Source organism: Oncorhynchus mykiss, chromosome 5 (assembly GCF_013265735.2).
Source record: "Oncorhynchus mykiss isolate Arlee chromosome 5, USDA_OmykA_1.1, whole genome shotgun sequence".
NCBI classification, from domain to species: Eukaryota; Metazoa; Chordata; class Actinopteri; order Salmoniformes; family Salmonidae; genus Oncorhynchus; species Oncorhynchus mykiss.
In genome coordinates, this window is record NC_048569.1 from 63,703,041 (window position 1) to 63,717,385 (window position 14,345).

The 14,345-nt window shown below is 44.0% G+C and overlaps 1 protein-coding gene across 1 annotated transcript in view; it reads right to left on the reverse strand.

Moving 5' to 3' along the window:
* Positions 1-579: 579 nt before the first annotated feature.
* The window catches only part of lingo3a (leucine rich repeat and Ig domain containing 3a), a 41,080-nt gene continuing 27,314 nt past the window's right edge, over positions 580-14,345 (reverse strand). The window contains exon 2 of the mRNA XM_021603822.2: positions 580-5,165. Coding sequence (XP_021459497.2) covers positions 3,295-5,115 — 1,821 coding nt within the window. The 5' untranslated portion in view covers positions 5,116-5,165 and the 3' untranslated portion in view covers positions 580-3,294. The remainder of the gene's footprint in view (positions 5,166-14,345) is intronic.

A 14,345-nucleotide genomic window follows, 5' to 3' on the forward strand; every position in this document is an offset into this window, starting at 1 on the left:
GTGCAGTCCATGAGGAAGAGATGCACTGCAGTACTTAATGCAGCTGGTGGCCACACCAGATACTGACTGTTACATTTGATTTTGACCCCCCTTTGTTCAGGGACACAATATTCCATTTCTGTTAGACACATGTATGTGGAACTTGTTCAGTTTATGTCTCAGTTGTTGAATCTTATGTTCATACAAATATTTACACATGTTAAGTTTTCTGAAAATAAACGCAGTTGACAGTGAGAGGACGTATCTTTTTTTGCTGAGTTTATATATATATATATATATATATATATATATATATATATATATATATATATATATATATATATATATATATATATATATAATATATATATATATAGATAGATAGATAGATAGATAGTACCAGTCAAAAATTAATTTGAACACACCTACTCATTCCAGGTTTATTTTTACTATTTTCTACATTATAGAATAATAGTGAAGACATCAAAGCTATGATATAACACACAGTTATTGGTACTGTATATATATATATATATATGTATATATGTATATATATATAAAACAGTGTGCTTCTACACCTGCATTGCTTGCTGTTTGGGGTTTTAGGCTGGGTTTCTGTACAGCACTTTGATATATCAGCTGATGTAAGAAGGGCTATGTAAATACATTTGATTTGATTTAAATACATTTGATTTGATACAAAATGTTTGGAACTTCTGTGACAATGCTGTAGATTCCTATGCTTTCCAGCAGAGGGCAGCAAAGGTAAGCTATTTGGGACTGTTGGCAGTGGTGCATTGAGTGAGGGAACAATCTGTGGCGCCAATGACAGCCAAACCAAAGCTTGAAAGAGAGGCAGATGTAGATAGAAACTAGAATAATATTTGTTTTAAATGTACCTTCATTTAACTAGGTAAGTCAATTAAGAACAAATTCCTATTTACAATGACGGCCTACACCGGCCAAACCTGGACTACACTGGGCCAATTGTGCACCGCCCTATGGGACTCCCAAACATGGCTGGTTGTGATACAGCCTGGAATCGAATGGTGTCTGTAGTGATGCCTCAAGCACTGTGATGCAGTGCCTTAGACCGCTGTGCCACTCGGGATCCCCAAATCGCTGGTCATGTCACTGTTCATACAGCCTAGCTATACTGGGAATATAGAAATACAACATGACATTTCTATACAAAGTGCATCAATTTAATTAACTGGGAAATGTCATTTCAATTAAATCAAATTTCAAATAATTCATATTTTTACAATTCTAAGTCAATTCGATTTCAAATTGTCCAAACAGTCCAATTTCAATTACATTTCAATTCCATAATTTGAACATTTTGAAATTCAAGTTGAATTCACTCTAAATCCTCCACTTTATGAGTGAATTCAATATTTTAATTGGAATTTTAAATTAAATTGTAATTGTTCCAAACCATGGTTAGCACCCTAAATCCAAATAAGATATTAGGATATACACCAAGCATACATAAACTGACCAGGTGAATCCAGGTGAAAGCTATGATCCCTTATTGATGTCAGTTGTTACACCCACTTCAATCAGTGTAGATGAAGGAGCAACTCAATATTAGGCAGGTGTTCCTGTTTTGTTCACTCAGTGTATTTTGGGAATTTAAATGCAATTTCTCCTGTGCTGCGGCTCAAGAATAATAGTTATGTGCCAGGCACCTGCACAAAGTGCAGAGGGATGATGATTAAATCATTTTTCCCATTAGCAAGTTTACAAATCCTTAGCAATAACTGCTCTTCCAAAAAATACAATGTACTGCTGTTATAATCAAATTCACATTTTACAAATATTTTAAGAACAGAGTAATCTTCTCTTAGTTTCTGATCCTATTCTAATTTATCTGCAGAAAGCAAATGATGTCAGCCTTGTGATTTGGGCAATGAAGGCCCTCTAGCACATCCTGGCTCTGTTCCATTGTGACCTCTCTTCTAGCATCCAAGGTCTCTGTTACATTAGCATTTTCCTGCATATCTGAGACTTGGGTCCTGATGAGAAGCACTGTCCCTGCTGGTCACCAGGCTTCCCACTGCTTCCACAAAATAGCAAACTGATCTGATACACTGCACGCTTGTCCTTCATAAGTTGTTTGGAGAGCACAGAAAAGGCGAATCTCTTCGCCAGGCAATATGTGTTTGCTATGAATGAAATTACTGGCTATTACCAGTTAGAATAATTAGACTTAGAATAATCCACATAAAATCATCCACAATATGAACAACCACAATAGCTTTGAAAGATTAAAATGTATGACATCTGATGTAACCAATCGATACAGTATGAACAGTCTGTGGATGAAGCCATGAGACAACGACGAATTAAGAAAGATTATATAGCAAGATATTCAGAAATTGAGACAACAAATCTGTACACCCAACAAAAACCATACAGTATATACAAAACATTTTGTACACCTTTTCACATGTCAGAGGGGGTGCAGTCTGAGGGCAGGTGTATGCTATTTACTGAATACACCAGAACGAGGATATCTGAACCCATAGGAAATTGTGTATGGTTTTGTGAGTGATCACTCACCTGTACACAAGGTTTCTATATGGTACACAAGGTTTCATTCGTGGTACTTTACATAACAAATCCATTAAAAAAATGTAACGATGTGTAGCAGCATTTCATGCTTTTGAATGACAGACGAGGTTGGAAGTATCCTGTAATGTAGTTTGCAGTTGAAGTCCTTCTGTACGGCGCCCATGGTTATAGCTTGGCAGTGTAGTATACAATATAGACTACTGTTGAGAATCAATGTCAGCTATCTACTGTATGCAAGATCTCTACCTGTGTGGTATTGTGGTAGCTGGATCTCAAATCCGCTATAGTGGGAGAATAGATTCAAACTATATAAATTACCAGTCCTCCTATAGGAAAACAAATAATATCATCTGTTTAAACGAGTATTGGCATTCAGAGAGCACCCTGTGATTATGTATTCATGAGTGAGGATGGAGGGTGCACTGCAGAGAGACCAGTGGAGCTGTGCAGGGGTCATGTCAATAGGATTTTGGGACATCTTTAACTATCATCCAGACTCTTCTGCAGAAGACAGACCAATACACAAGTAGCAATTGAGAAAAATCGGACTGTACCAAATCAATTTACTTTTTTGTTGTTGATACAGCCATTTACAGATAAAAAAAAAAGTCTTAGTAATCTGTCTTGGATGAACCTAGTGAGTTGATTTCTGAACTGACAGAGATCAGTGTCAAAAAGTCCAAAGTTATTCTGTCCCCGTTTAAGTCTACAAGTAAACAGAGCGGCCCATTTTCTGTCTCAAATCATCTTCATGTTGAACTTACGGGCCCCTCCCTGTCCGCCACTGGCAGCAGGGCCATCTACCTTTCTGAAGGAGTACTCTACTGAGAAGTTATTCTTGTGCTGCCCCCGGCCCCGGCTCCATGCGAACAGCATCAGGAAACAGAAGACCACCACCCCAAGGAACAAGCAACACCCCATGGCTGTGGATATCAGGATCGTCTTGAGGTCCAAGGTGAACTTGAGGAAGACCTTGGTGTCGTTCAGATTGGTCTCGTTGAGGTCACCTGTGTAGTATGTGCGGTTGGCCATGAGCGCTGCGTCCAGAGGCAGCGCGCTCACGGTCAGCGTGGCAAAGTAGGTGGCGTTACCCCCGGCATTGCTGGCGATGCAGATGTAGGTGCCGCTGTCGGTCACCTGGGCGTAGCGGATCTCCAGCGTTCCCTCAGGTAGGACGATGACACGTCCAGTGCTCTTGGTAGTGATCCGACGGCGCTGGGGAGATACCCAGAAGATGATAGGTGTGGGCTCTCCCTCCGCCCGGCACACAAAGGACACTACCTGGCCCTCCCTGGCAGTCACAGGCTGCAGCTTCCTGTTGCGTATCTTGGGCTTCTGGCAGGTAAAGTGGTCAAAGAGGGCAGAGTCTGAGAAGGCGCTGAGGGCCCTGCCCTGCACCTCCATGGGTCCCGCACACACTGGGGACTTCCCATCAAAGTTGAGGGTCTTCCTGCGCTGGAGAATCCAAAGCAGGCGGCAGTCACAGGACAGAGGGTTCCCATCTACACGCAGCGTCTCCAGGGTGTTGACAGACTGGAAGGCGCCCTCCTCCAGGGTTACCAGGGCGTTAGTGGACAGGTTAAGTAGGCTGATCTGCCGAAGGCCACCAAGGGCGTACGGCTGCACCGTCATCAGGTTGGTGTTGACCAGGTGTAGCTCCTTCAGCCGGACCAGGTCCCTAAGGGCCCAGGACTCCAGCACTGAGATGGGATTGTAGGAGAGATTGAGGCTGGTGAGGTGGGCCAGGCTGCGTAGGGCGGCTGTGGGCACAGAGGTGATGTTAGTGTTGGTTATGGACAGCCAAGACAGGTTGAGGCCCTGGAGGCTGTGGGGGGAGATGTGTTCCAGGAAGGGCCAATGGTCGATCTCCAGACCCCGCAGCCCGCCCAGCTTACGGAAGTTCTGGTCATCCAGGGAGGAGATGCTGAGGTGGCGCAGGCGCAGAGTGACCAGGCTGCGGAGGTAGGAGAGAGACTGGCTGGAGATGGAGGTCAGGTTGCACCTCTCAATGGTGAGCTGCCTCAGACCCACCAGGCCCAGGAATGCCTTGTTGGAGATGTAGACCAGGTCGTTGTCGCCAACCTCCAGGTTCCTCAGGCTCTTTAGATCCTGGAAAGTGAAGTCCAACAGGATGACGATCTTGTTCCCACTCAGGTCTAGTGTGGTGAGGTTGGTGAGGCGTGAGAAGGCGCCCATGGGGACCAGTTTGAGCTGGTTCCCCCTCAGCGACAGCACCCTCAGGTTCTGCAAGCTAGAGAAGGCGTTGGGCTCCAGGACACTGATGATGTTCTCACTCAGGTCTAGCTCCTCCAGCCGAGGGTAGGAGAGGAGGTCGCCATGCTCCACCCAACGAAGCATGTTCCCACTCATGTCCAGCAAGCGTGTGTCCGAGGAGATGCTGTCGGGGAGGGCAGACAGGCGCTTGCCTTGGCAGGCCACAGACTTGAGCTTGGCCATGCACTCACAGCGCTGGGGACAGCCTTGGCTCTGAGTGGAGGCCACAGTAGTCATCAGCAGCAGGAGCAGGCCAGGCCACCCCATGCCTGGACCGGCCGCCATGCCCCCGCTCTACCTCCGCACCACTGTGGCTGGATCAGTGCACCAGACACCTGTCGATAGGGAGAGAGAAGGAGAGAGGGGAGAGAGAGACAGATACAAATGAGTGCATCTCTATTCCCTCCAACAGCTGTGATCAGACACTGTAAATGAGTAAAATTACTATTACAGACTTTAATTACCTCTTTAATTAGCTAGTGCTCTGAGCCCGAGTCTCAGAGGATTACACACCATGGGAAACCTGGCCTAAGTTTCCAGTAAATTATTATTCTGTTTCGAGGCACGACCCCAGAAGATAACGAGAAGTTAATTTACTCATTATGAGTAGGTGAGAAACTGGCGTGATCTTAACATGAGTCTGTCTCACCGACCTATTGTACCCTGTTTGTCATGCTCCAACATCAACCACACCGCTGGGCAGAAGATCTAGTGTTCAATCCGGGAGTGAAAATGACTCCTTAGTGTAGCTCGCAGGCAAGATCATACATCATACAAGGCTATGACCCAGCGCACAGCACTATAATACTTCCATTACATCTCCACATTGTCTCTAACAGACCATATGCATCAGAGCGTTAATCCTTTCCTAAATACATCCTTTTCTCCAATTTACCAGGACAATACCTGTGACATGAAACATCCCAGGAATAACTATTGTTATTTACTGCTGCTCTTTAATCATTTGTTATTCTTATCTCTTACTTTTTTGTAGGTATTTTCTTACAACTGCATTGTTGGTTAAGGGCTTGTAAGTAAGCATTTCACTGTAAGGTTGTATTTGGTGCATGTGACAAATACAATTTGATTTGATAACGTGTTCCATAACATAATATTAATTGAATGTTGGGCTTAAGGGGGGGAGGGGGGGTGTATTAAAAACCCATGAGACCTGTCAATCCCATTAGTTCATGCATGAGGAAGTCCCAGAGCAATGTGCTGTGTGTCACCTGAGCACACAGATACTCTACTTACTACAGGCCATAAATGAACACAGTGAAATCATGAACCGAGTAGCAGATGTATGCCTGAGTGTGTTCAAACACAGCAACACCCATGAAATATGCACTCAACACACAGTGCTATAAATGTATGAATCAATTATAGACTGAAATGTTTCTACAGTTCCAGTGTAATGTAATGTCCTTTGGGGGGGGGGTTATTAGTGAGAATTCAGTGAACTCTAACACTGAGTTAGAGTCTCCTCACCTTTGACACAGTATCATATGCACACACCCAACCCCCTCACACCATCACACCCACCATAGGGAGAAGACCAGAGAGGACCAGTGACACTCGAAGGGAAACAAAACATGTCTGATGATTTTCAACTCCCACAAGCTGCTGTTTCCGATTTCTTAATCATTCTTTTCATGTTCCTAAGATTTACACACTCTAATTTCAAATTATCTCAAGACGTAGAGAATAAGTATACCCATTAGTCAACCTGTCAGCCTAAAACTGATCATTTATTCTGATCGGTTTAAAGTCGGTTTACAGTATAGCTTTGAAGAGACACAGGAAATAGTTTCAGATTACAGTAATCCTCAAAAGCATGTGAACAAAACAACGAGTATATTAGGACATATTTAGGGCAGCAGTTTGCAAATGCTATCTTGCCAGGCGAAATCATTTTTGGCAGGCTCGGAGGTCCTTTGATTTTTTTTCCCTCGGCAACAGGACTTAGAGGCACATCGCTGCCCAAACCAAGTCATCCCAACAAAGCGCTCGGACTCAATCCTGGTTCAAAATAATCCACTTCTCAAATATGTTATTGTCATTTCAGCTGAGTAAGAATACTCCCACCTATAGAGCCCATCCACAGAGCACCCCTCCCAAAAGTCAAGAGTAAATAAACTCACAGGTCACATGATCATACCTCTTTTGACCCCATATCTGGTGGCACTAACAAGCCCCCACCGACCAGCACATGGACCGACCCTGCACTGTTGTTCTGTAGCAGGTGGTGAGTGTGGGTTCTTATAGGACAATTATCTCCAACACAGGAGGACTGAGCTGGGAGAGTCAGCTGGTGTGTCCGTCAGGGCTGGTTCCTGCAAGTGTGTCTTACAGAGCAGGTGTCAATTGTTAGAGTGAGGGGGAGTTGTTAGTGCTGTCTTGGGACGTGATTAATGGACTGACTAGAACTTCTCCAACTGTCCACGCAACACATACCAATTGCCATTTAAATGTTACTGCCTCGTCTTGGGGAGCCCATACACTATGTGTAATTGTGAATTAATAAATGAATGAGGTCCTTTACAGCAAAAGAAGATTATGGTGTACTTGTCTTGTTAGCATATCTTTCTGTTTCTATTTACATGGTCCAAGAACATACGTTTTGCTCTGTGACCAGAACCTTTGAAGTTTTCAAATTCATCACATTTAAGCTGCACTGGTATGAACAATGGGAGTCTAATATCATATGTCAATCCTCCAAACGTGGGCAGATGTAAAAACTAATGAATAATATATGAAATCATTGCACTCATGGGGGGCACACGGCCAAGACAGATAGTTCTCCCATTTCTCCTACAGGGACCATACTATACACTGCCAGCCAGATAAACACAGACAGACAGACAGTGGAGTGGGTGGACACAGTGACCCTGAACTCATCACTTCTCTGACCGGAGCCCAATTACCCAGCAGCCACTGGAAACACCCAGAGAGACTCCAGCAAAGTGTGACTTCTCAGCTCCAAAGTACCGAGCGCAGGTTAGCAACAGAGACAGATTTAGAATATAGAGTGGGTTGTGTAGCGCAGGGGCAGGGCCCACTGTGACTGTGATGTTGCCCCCAACACCGTTCCCACCTCAGCCTCGGTTCTTTGCTTCTCCTTGTTCACCTGTGTTTGCGTAATGGCTATTAGTGGACAAAATGGACGACAAATTAAGCAAATGTGCTGATTAGATGAGCTGTTTCCTAAACAATGTCTGTCCGTCCTTTCTTTGTGATACCAATTCATAGTTATGGAGTGTGAAGCCTCCACATTTTGAAACATGACAGATATTAAGAGAGGATCCGAGAGAGAGGGGGCACTGCGGAAGCTCTGCCAAATCAAGCACATTACTCACCATGGGTCAGTGAGTCCACTGTAATATAATGTAATGTAATGCATGCAGCATCAAACCTCTCTACAGGAGAACTGAGGTAGTTGTTTATGTTACTATGGACTCTCATCCTTGACTACAGTAGGTGTTCCGAAAAAATAACAGGAAATTATTTCAGAAAAAAAATTCAGCCCACTCAATATCTCACAGCTAACACAACAGGGTTTAATGGGATCAATGTAGTTCAATCCCTGAAACAAAGTTATTTCTCTGAATATCTCTCTCGTACATCAGCAACTGTGCCACTGGGTTGAATTGACTTGGTGTGTATAATCCAGGAAGTTGCCGGAGTGATGATGATGATAATGTGTAGGCTGCTTAGCGGTAGCTAGGGAGAGGTGTGGGTGTGTGTTGCGCTCTTCAGCAGGCAGCACATCATCATCTAATCTCTCCAGTGTTTCCACTGCAAGTGATGGACTTGCATCGATTTCAGCTCCACCACCATGAACACTCACACTTTACATAAGCATGTCCTCCTCAGTCTGAAACAGCACTCATCTATGAGGAACTGTCAGTAGCAGTAATACCAAAGATATTTATAACTAACCCAAGATAGTTCACCTGTGTCGTTTACAGTGGGAGCAAATTAAGCATAGTGGGCAGAACAAAGCCAAGCACGAGCTAGAGAGATCATATTGATGCATTGTGACATGTATTTGCATCTTTCCGTTAGGGAACGCCTCCTCTGGGAAGTGCGCATGTGCACAAACTCAAGTCGACCTTGCACTCCGACACGTCGCAATTTTTTTTTAAGTTATCAAAGCTTCAAGTCTATGAAACTTTGTGCACTGTGTTCGTAACAGATTCTAGTTTGGGGAACAGAAAATGTATTGAGATCAAATGTTTAATTGATGAGAAAATTAGCAGAATGTCGGCCCAGTTACACTTAGGACCATCCTCTCCCACTACCCGCGACTGGACTTCCTCTCACTAGCATATTTGGTGGTGAGAAAACATTCCAAATGGATGCTTCAGCTTTATAGCGATAGTGACGTGTCTGGGTTACCCCTTCTGTTTGTGGTAATACCCAGCCAGCATGGCGAAGCCCTGGGGCACCTGGCATAGCAGGCCAGCCTGAAGATTGATTCTCCAGGTGGGCTCTATTCCCCAGAATGACACCTCGTAGCCACATGATAGATCACTTCTGCACAACCAGCCTGGGCCCTGGGCCCACACCAGGAGGCAAGGACACCCTTCCACCACTGGAGGACAGCAAGCCAGGGGTGGTCTGGGGGCCCAATGTGGACAGTATGGTGGCATGGCAGGTCAGGGGAAGATGGAAGTGGAGGTAAATAACAAAAACACGTAAGTGTGTTTTTGTCCTCAGGCGATATGCAAAGTAGTGTTACTGATGTCTGCTCACTCATGGATGTCATCTCATTATGTTCATGTGTCTTCAGGCTTTATAGAGGTGCAACTTTCTATTAAAATGCATCAGGGATGACTTTCAATCATGTGGAGAAACCAAATGTCACACAGAGGACGGAGGTAAGACTTTGTCCAACATGCATATTTGATGATGAAGAAACGGTGGGGGAGGGGTTCTTAAAACAGCCGCTGAATAATTGACAAAATGTCACTTTCCAGTCATGACCCTCGACTCAGAGACAGTGACCTTACCTGGCTCATTAGACCCCCATAGACCCCCACCGCTGACACACAACAGATTATAGATGGGTGGATATGGATACTGTATGGATACTAGATCCATAGACAAGACAATTGTCCAGACCAGCCCCTTCACCAGCAACCAGGTGTTGGCTTTCCAATAAGGCCTGGGACTGAGGTTAGACCCTGGGACTGAGGTTAGACCCTGGGACTGAGGTTAGACCCAGGGACTGAGGTTAGACCCAGGGACTGAGGTTAGACCCAGGGACTGAGGTTAGACCATAGTGTCATATGGATATTCTTAGCAGTCTTTTCAATGTTATTTACAATCAGAATAGTGTAGACGATTATGTTTACATTGACTATAAAGGGGTATAGTTGCATTAGGCCTACCTCATTGTTGGGTGGCAAAGGGTAAGCTGACATTTTGAATGGGCAGCATTGACAGCATATCGCTCTGAGGTAAAAACTGGGATAAGGTGAGGTCCTTGACAAACACTTCCAAAACAATCTATCCCTCAAAGCAAAGTCAGTTCAAGCTAACACCATAGTTGTTGCTCAAAATAACATTAAGTTACAGCAAATTTCACTCTCCAATGATCCAAACTCCATCACCGTAATGCTACATGACATATCTTCGAGTCACACATCATTTCACTCCAAAATGACTCAAAACAATAAACATTTTCTCTCATGCAATAAAGGGTGTGTTCGTAAATTGCCTTCATAGTGTCAGAGGGTGCTCTGGGCCATTTATAAATTCAGAGGGTTGAGACACTTGTGGCTGTGCTCTCCAGATGTGGGTGTAGGCAGGCGGGGTGAGTAGCATAGCAGTCAGTGACAGAGGGTCGTATAGAGACAGAGGACTGGGCTTTGGTACAGTAAATAAGTCAGCCATGTGTGGCACCCGAGGCATGTGGGCGCCGGCGCAGGCAGTAGGACTCTAAAATAAACATCCTCTCCTTAAAGCCCCAAGAGTCTGTCAACCCTCTCTGGGGACAGGCCCAGACCTGTTACACAACATCAACACAGATACAGAGATGGAGGGAGGACTACGTGATGATAGTGCAACCCTACATCTTCATCAGAGGAATAACAAGTAGTAGACTATACAAAATAATGGGGATATAGGTGTGTGTGTAGCTACAGTTGAAGTCAGAAGTTTACATACACCTTAGCCAAATACATTTAAACTCAGTTTTTCACAATTCCTGACTTTTAATTCTAGTAAAAAGTGAAAATTCCCTGTCTTAGGTCAGTTAGGATCATCACTTTATTTTTAGAATGTAAAATGTCAGAATAATAGTAGAGAATGATTTATTTCAGCTTTTATTTCTGTCATCACATTCCCAGTGGGTCAGAAGTTTACATACACTCAATTAGTATTTGGTAGCATTGGCTTTAAATTATTTAACTTGGGTCAAATGTTTCAGGTAGCCTTCCATAAGCTTCCCACAATAAGTTTTGGCCCATTCCTCCTGACAGAGCTGGTGTAACTGAGTCGGGTTTGTAGGCCTCCTTGCTCGCACACGCCTTTTCAGTTCTGCCCACATATTTTCTATAGGATTGAGGTCAGGGCTTTGTGATGGCCACTCCAATACCTTGACTTTGTTATCCTTAAGCCATTTTGCCACAACTTTGGAAGTATGCTTGGGGTCATTGTCCCATTCGCATCCAAGCTTTAACTTCCTGACTGATGTCTTGAGATGTTGCTTCAATATATCCACATGATTTTCTTTCCTTTTCTTTCCTCAATTTTGTGTAGTGCACCAGTCCCTCCTGCAGCAAAGCACCCCCACAACATGATGCTGCCACCCCCGTGCTTCACGGTTGGGATGGTGTTCTTCGGCTTGCAAGCATCCCCCTTTTTCCTCCAAACGAAACGATGGTCATTATGGCCAAACAGTTCTATTTTTGTTTCATCAGACCAGAGAAAATTTCTCCAAAATGTACAATCTTCGTCCCCATGTGCAGTTGCAAACCATAGTCTGGCTTTTTTATGGCGGTTTTGGAGCAGTGGCTTCTTCCTTGTTGAGCGGCCTTTCAGGTTATGTCTATATAGGACTCCTTTTACTGTGGATATAGATACTTTTGTACCTGTCTCCTCCAGCATCTTCACAAGGTCCTTTGCTGTTGTTCTGGGATTTATTTGCACCAAAGTACGTTCATCTCTAGGAGAAAGAATGCGTCTCCTTCCTGAGCGGTATGACGGCTAGGTGGTTCCATGGTGTTTATACTTGCGTACTATTGTTTGAACAGATGAACATGGCGTTTGGAAATTGCTCCCAAGAATGAACCAGACTTGTGGAGGTCTACAAATTTTTTTATGAGGTCTTGGCTTATTTCTTTTGATTTTCTCATGATGTCAAGCAAAGAGGCAATGAGTTTGAAGGTACATGCACAGGTACACCTCCAATTGACTCAAATGATGTCAATTAGCCTATCAGAAACTTCTAAAGACCTGACATAATTTATTGGAATTTTCCAAGCTGTTTAAAGGCACAGTCAACTTAGTGTATGTCAACTTCTGACCCACTGGAATTGTGATACAGTGAATTCTAAGTGAAATAATCGGTCTGTAAACAATTGTTGGAGAATAAAAAATTTAAAAAAAGATTTCACCTTTATTTAACCAGGTAGGCAAGTTGAGAACAAGTTCTCATTAGCAACTGCGACCTGGCCAAGATAAAGCATAGCAGTGTGAACAGACAACACAGAGTTACACATGGAGTAAACAATTAACAAGTCAATAACACAGTAGAAAAAAAAGAGAGTCTATATATTTTAGATTAACTCACTTCAAAGTAATGACTCGGGATGTCGGGTTTGATACGAAAGCTTCTTTTAGTAATAATACTTGTTCACGTTACATTTAACAACTTTGGTTTGGTACAGAGCAATGCAGGTAAGATGCTGTCGGAAAGTCAGCCACAATCACTGCCCCTGCACATAATTGGCGCGTTCTCTTTCATTCCTCTCGCAAGGCATTCTGGGACTTGCAGTCAAAAAGCGTAATTCAACACAACCCAATACAATTACATATGCAAATAAATCTAAAGAAATATCTTTAGATACAGCTCAAAGAATAAACTTAAACATTAACTCTGTAACACATTGAAGTTACAACATCATACAATGTGTGCAAAAGGCATAAGGAGGTAGGCAAATAATTAAAATTTTGCAGATTAACACTGGAGTGATAAATGATCAGATGGTCATGTACAGGTAGAGATATTGGTGTGCAAAAGAGCAGAAAAGTAAATAAATAAAAACAGTATGGGGATGAGGTAGGTAAAATTGGGTGGGCTATTTACCAATAGACTATGTACAGCTGCAGCGATCGGTTCGCTGCTCAGATAGTAGATGTTTGAAGTTGGTGAGGGAGATAAAAGTCTCCAACTTAAGCGATTTTTGCAATTCGTTCCAGTCACAGGCAGCAGAGAACTGGAATGAAAGGCGGCCAAATGAGGTGTTGGCTTTAGGGATGATCAGTGAGATACACCTACTGGAGCGCGTGCTACGGGTGGGTGTTGCCATCGTGACCAGTGAACTGAAATAAGGCGGAGCTTTACCTAGCATGGACTTGTAGATGACCTGGAACCAGTGGGTCTGGCAACGAATATGTAGCGAGGGCCAGCCGACTAGAGCATACAGGTCGCAGTGGTGGGTGGTATAAGGTGCTTTAGTGACAAAACGGATGGCACTGTGATAAACTGCATCCGGTTTGCTGAGTAGAGTGTTGGAAGCTATTTTGTAGATGACGTCGCCGAAGTCGAGGATCGGTAGGATAGTCAGTTTTACTAGGGTGAGTTTGGCGGCATGAGTGAAGGAGGCTTTGTTGCGGAATAGAACGCCGACTCTAGATTTTATTTTCGATTGGAGATGTTTGATACGAGTCTGGAAGGAGAGTTTACAGTCTAGCCAGACACCTAGGTACTTATAGATGTCCACATATTCAAGGTCGGAACCATCCAGGGTGGTGATACTAGTCAGGCGTGCGGGTGCAGGCAGCGAATGGTTGAAAAGCATGCATTTGGTTTTACTAGCGTTTAAGAGCAGTTGGAGGCCACGGAAGGAGTGTTGTATGGCATTGAAGCTCGTTTGGAGGTTAGATAGCACAGTGTCCAAGGACGGGCTGGAAGTATATAGAATGGTGTCATCTGCGTAGAGGTGGATCAGGGAATCGCCCGCAGCAAGAGCAACATCATTGATATATACAGAGAAAAGAGTCGGCCCGAGATTTGAACCCTGTGGCACCCCCATAGAGACTGTCAGAGGACCGGACAGCATGCCCTCCGATTTGACACACTGAACTCTGTCTGCAAAGTAGTTGGTGAACCAGGCAAGGCAGTCATCAGAAAAACCGAGGCTACTGAGTCTGCCGATAAGAATATGGTGATTGACAGAGTCGAAAGCCTTGGCAAGGTCGATGAAGACGGCTGCACAGTACTGTCTTTTATCGATGGCCGTTATGATATCGTTTAGTACCTTGAGCGTGGCTGAGGTGCACCCGTG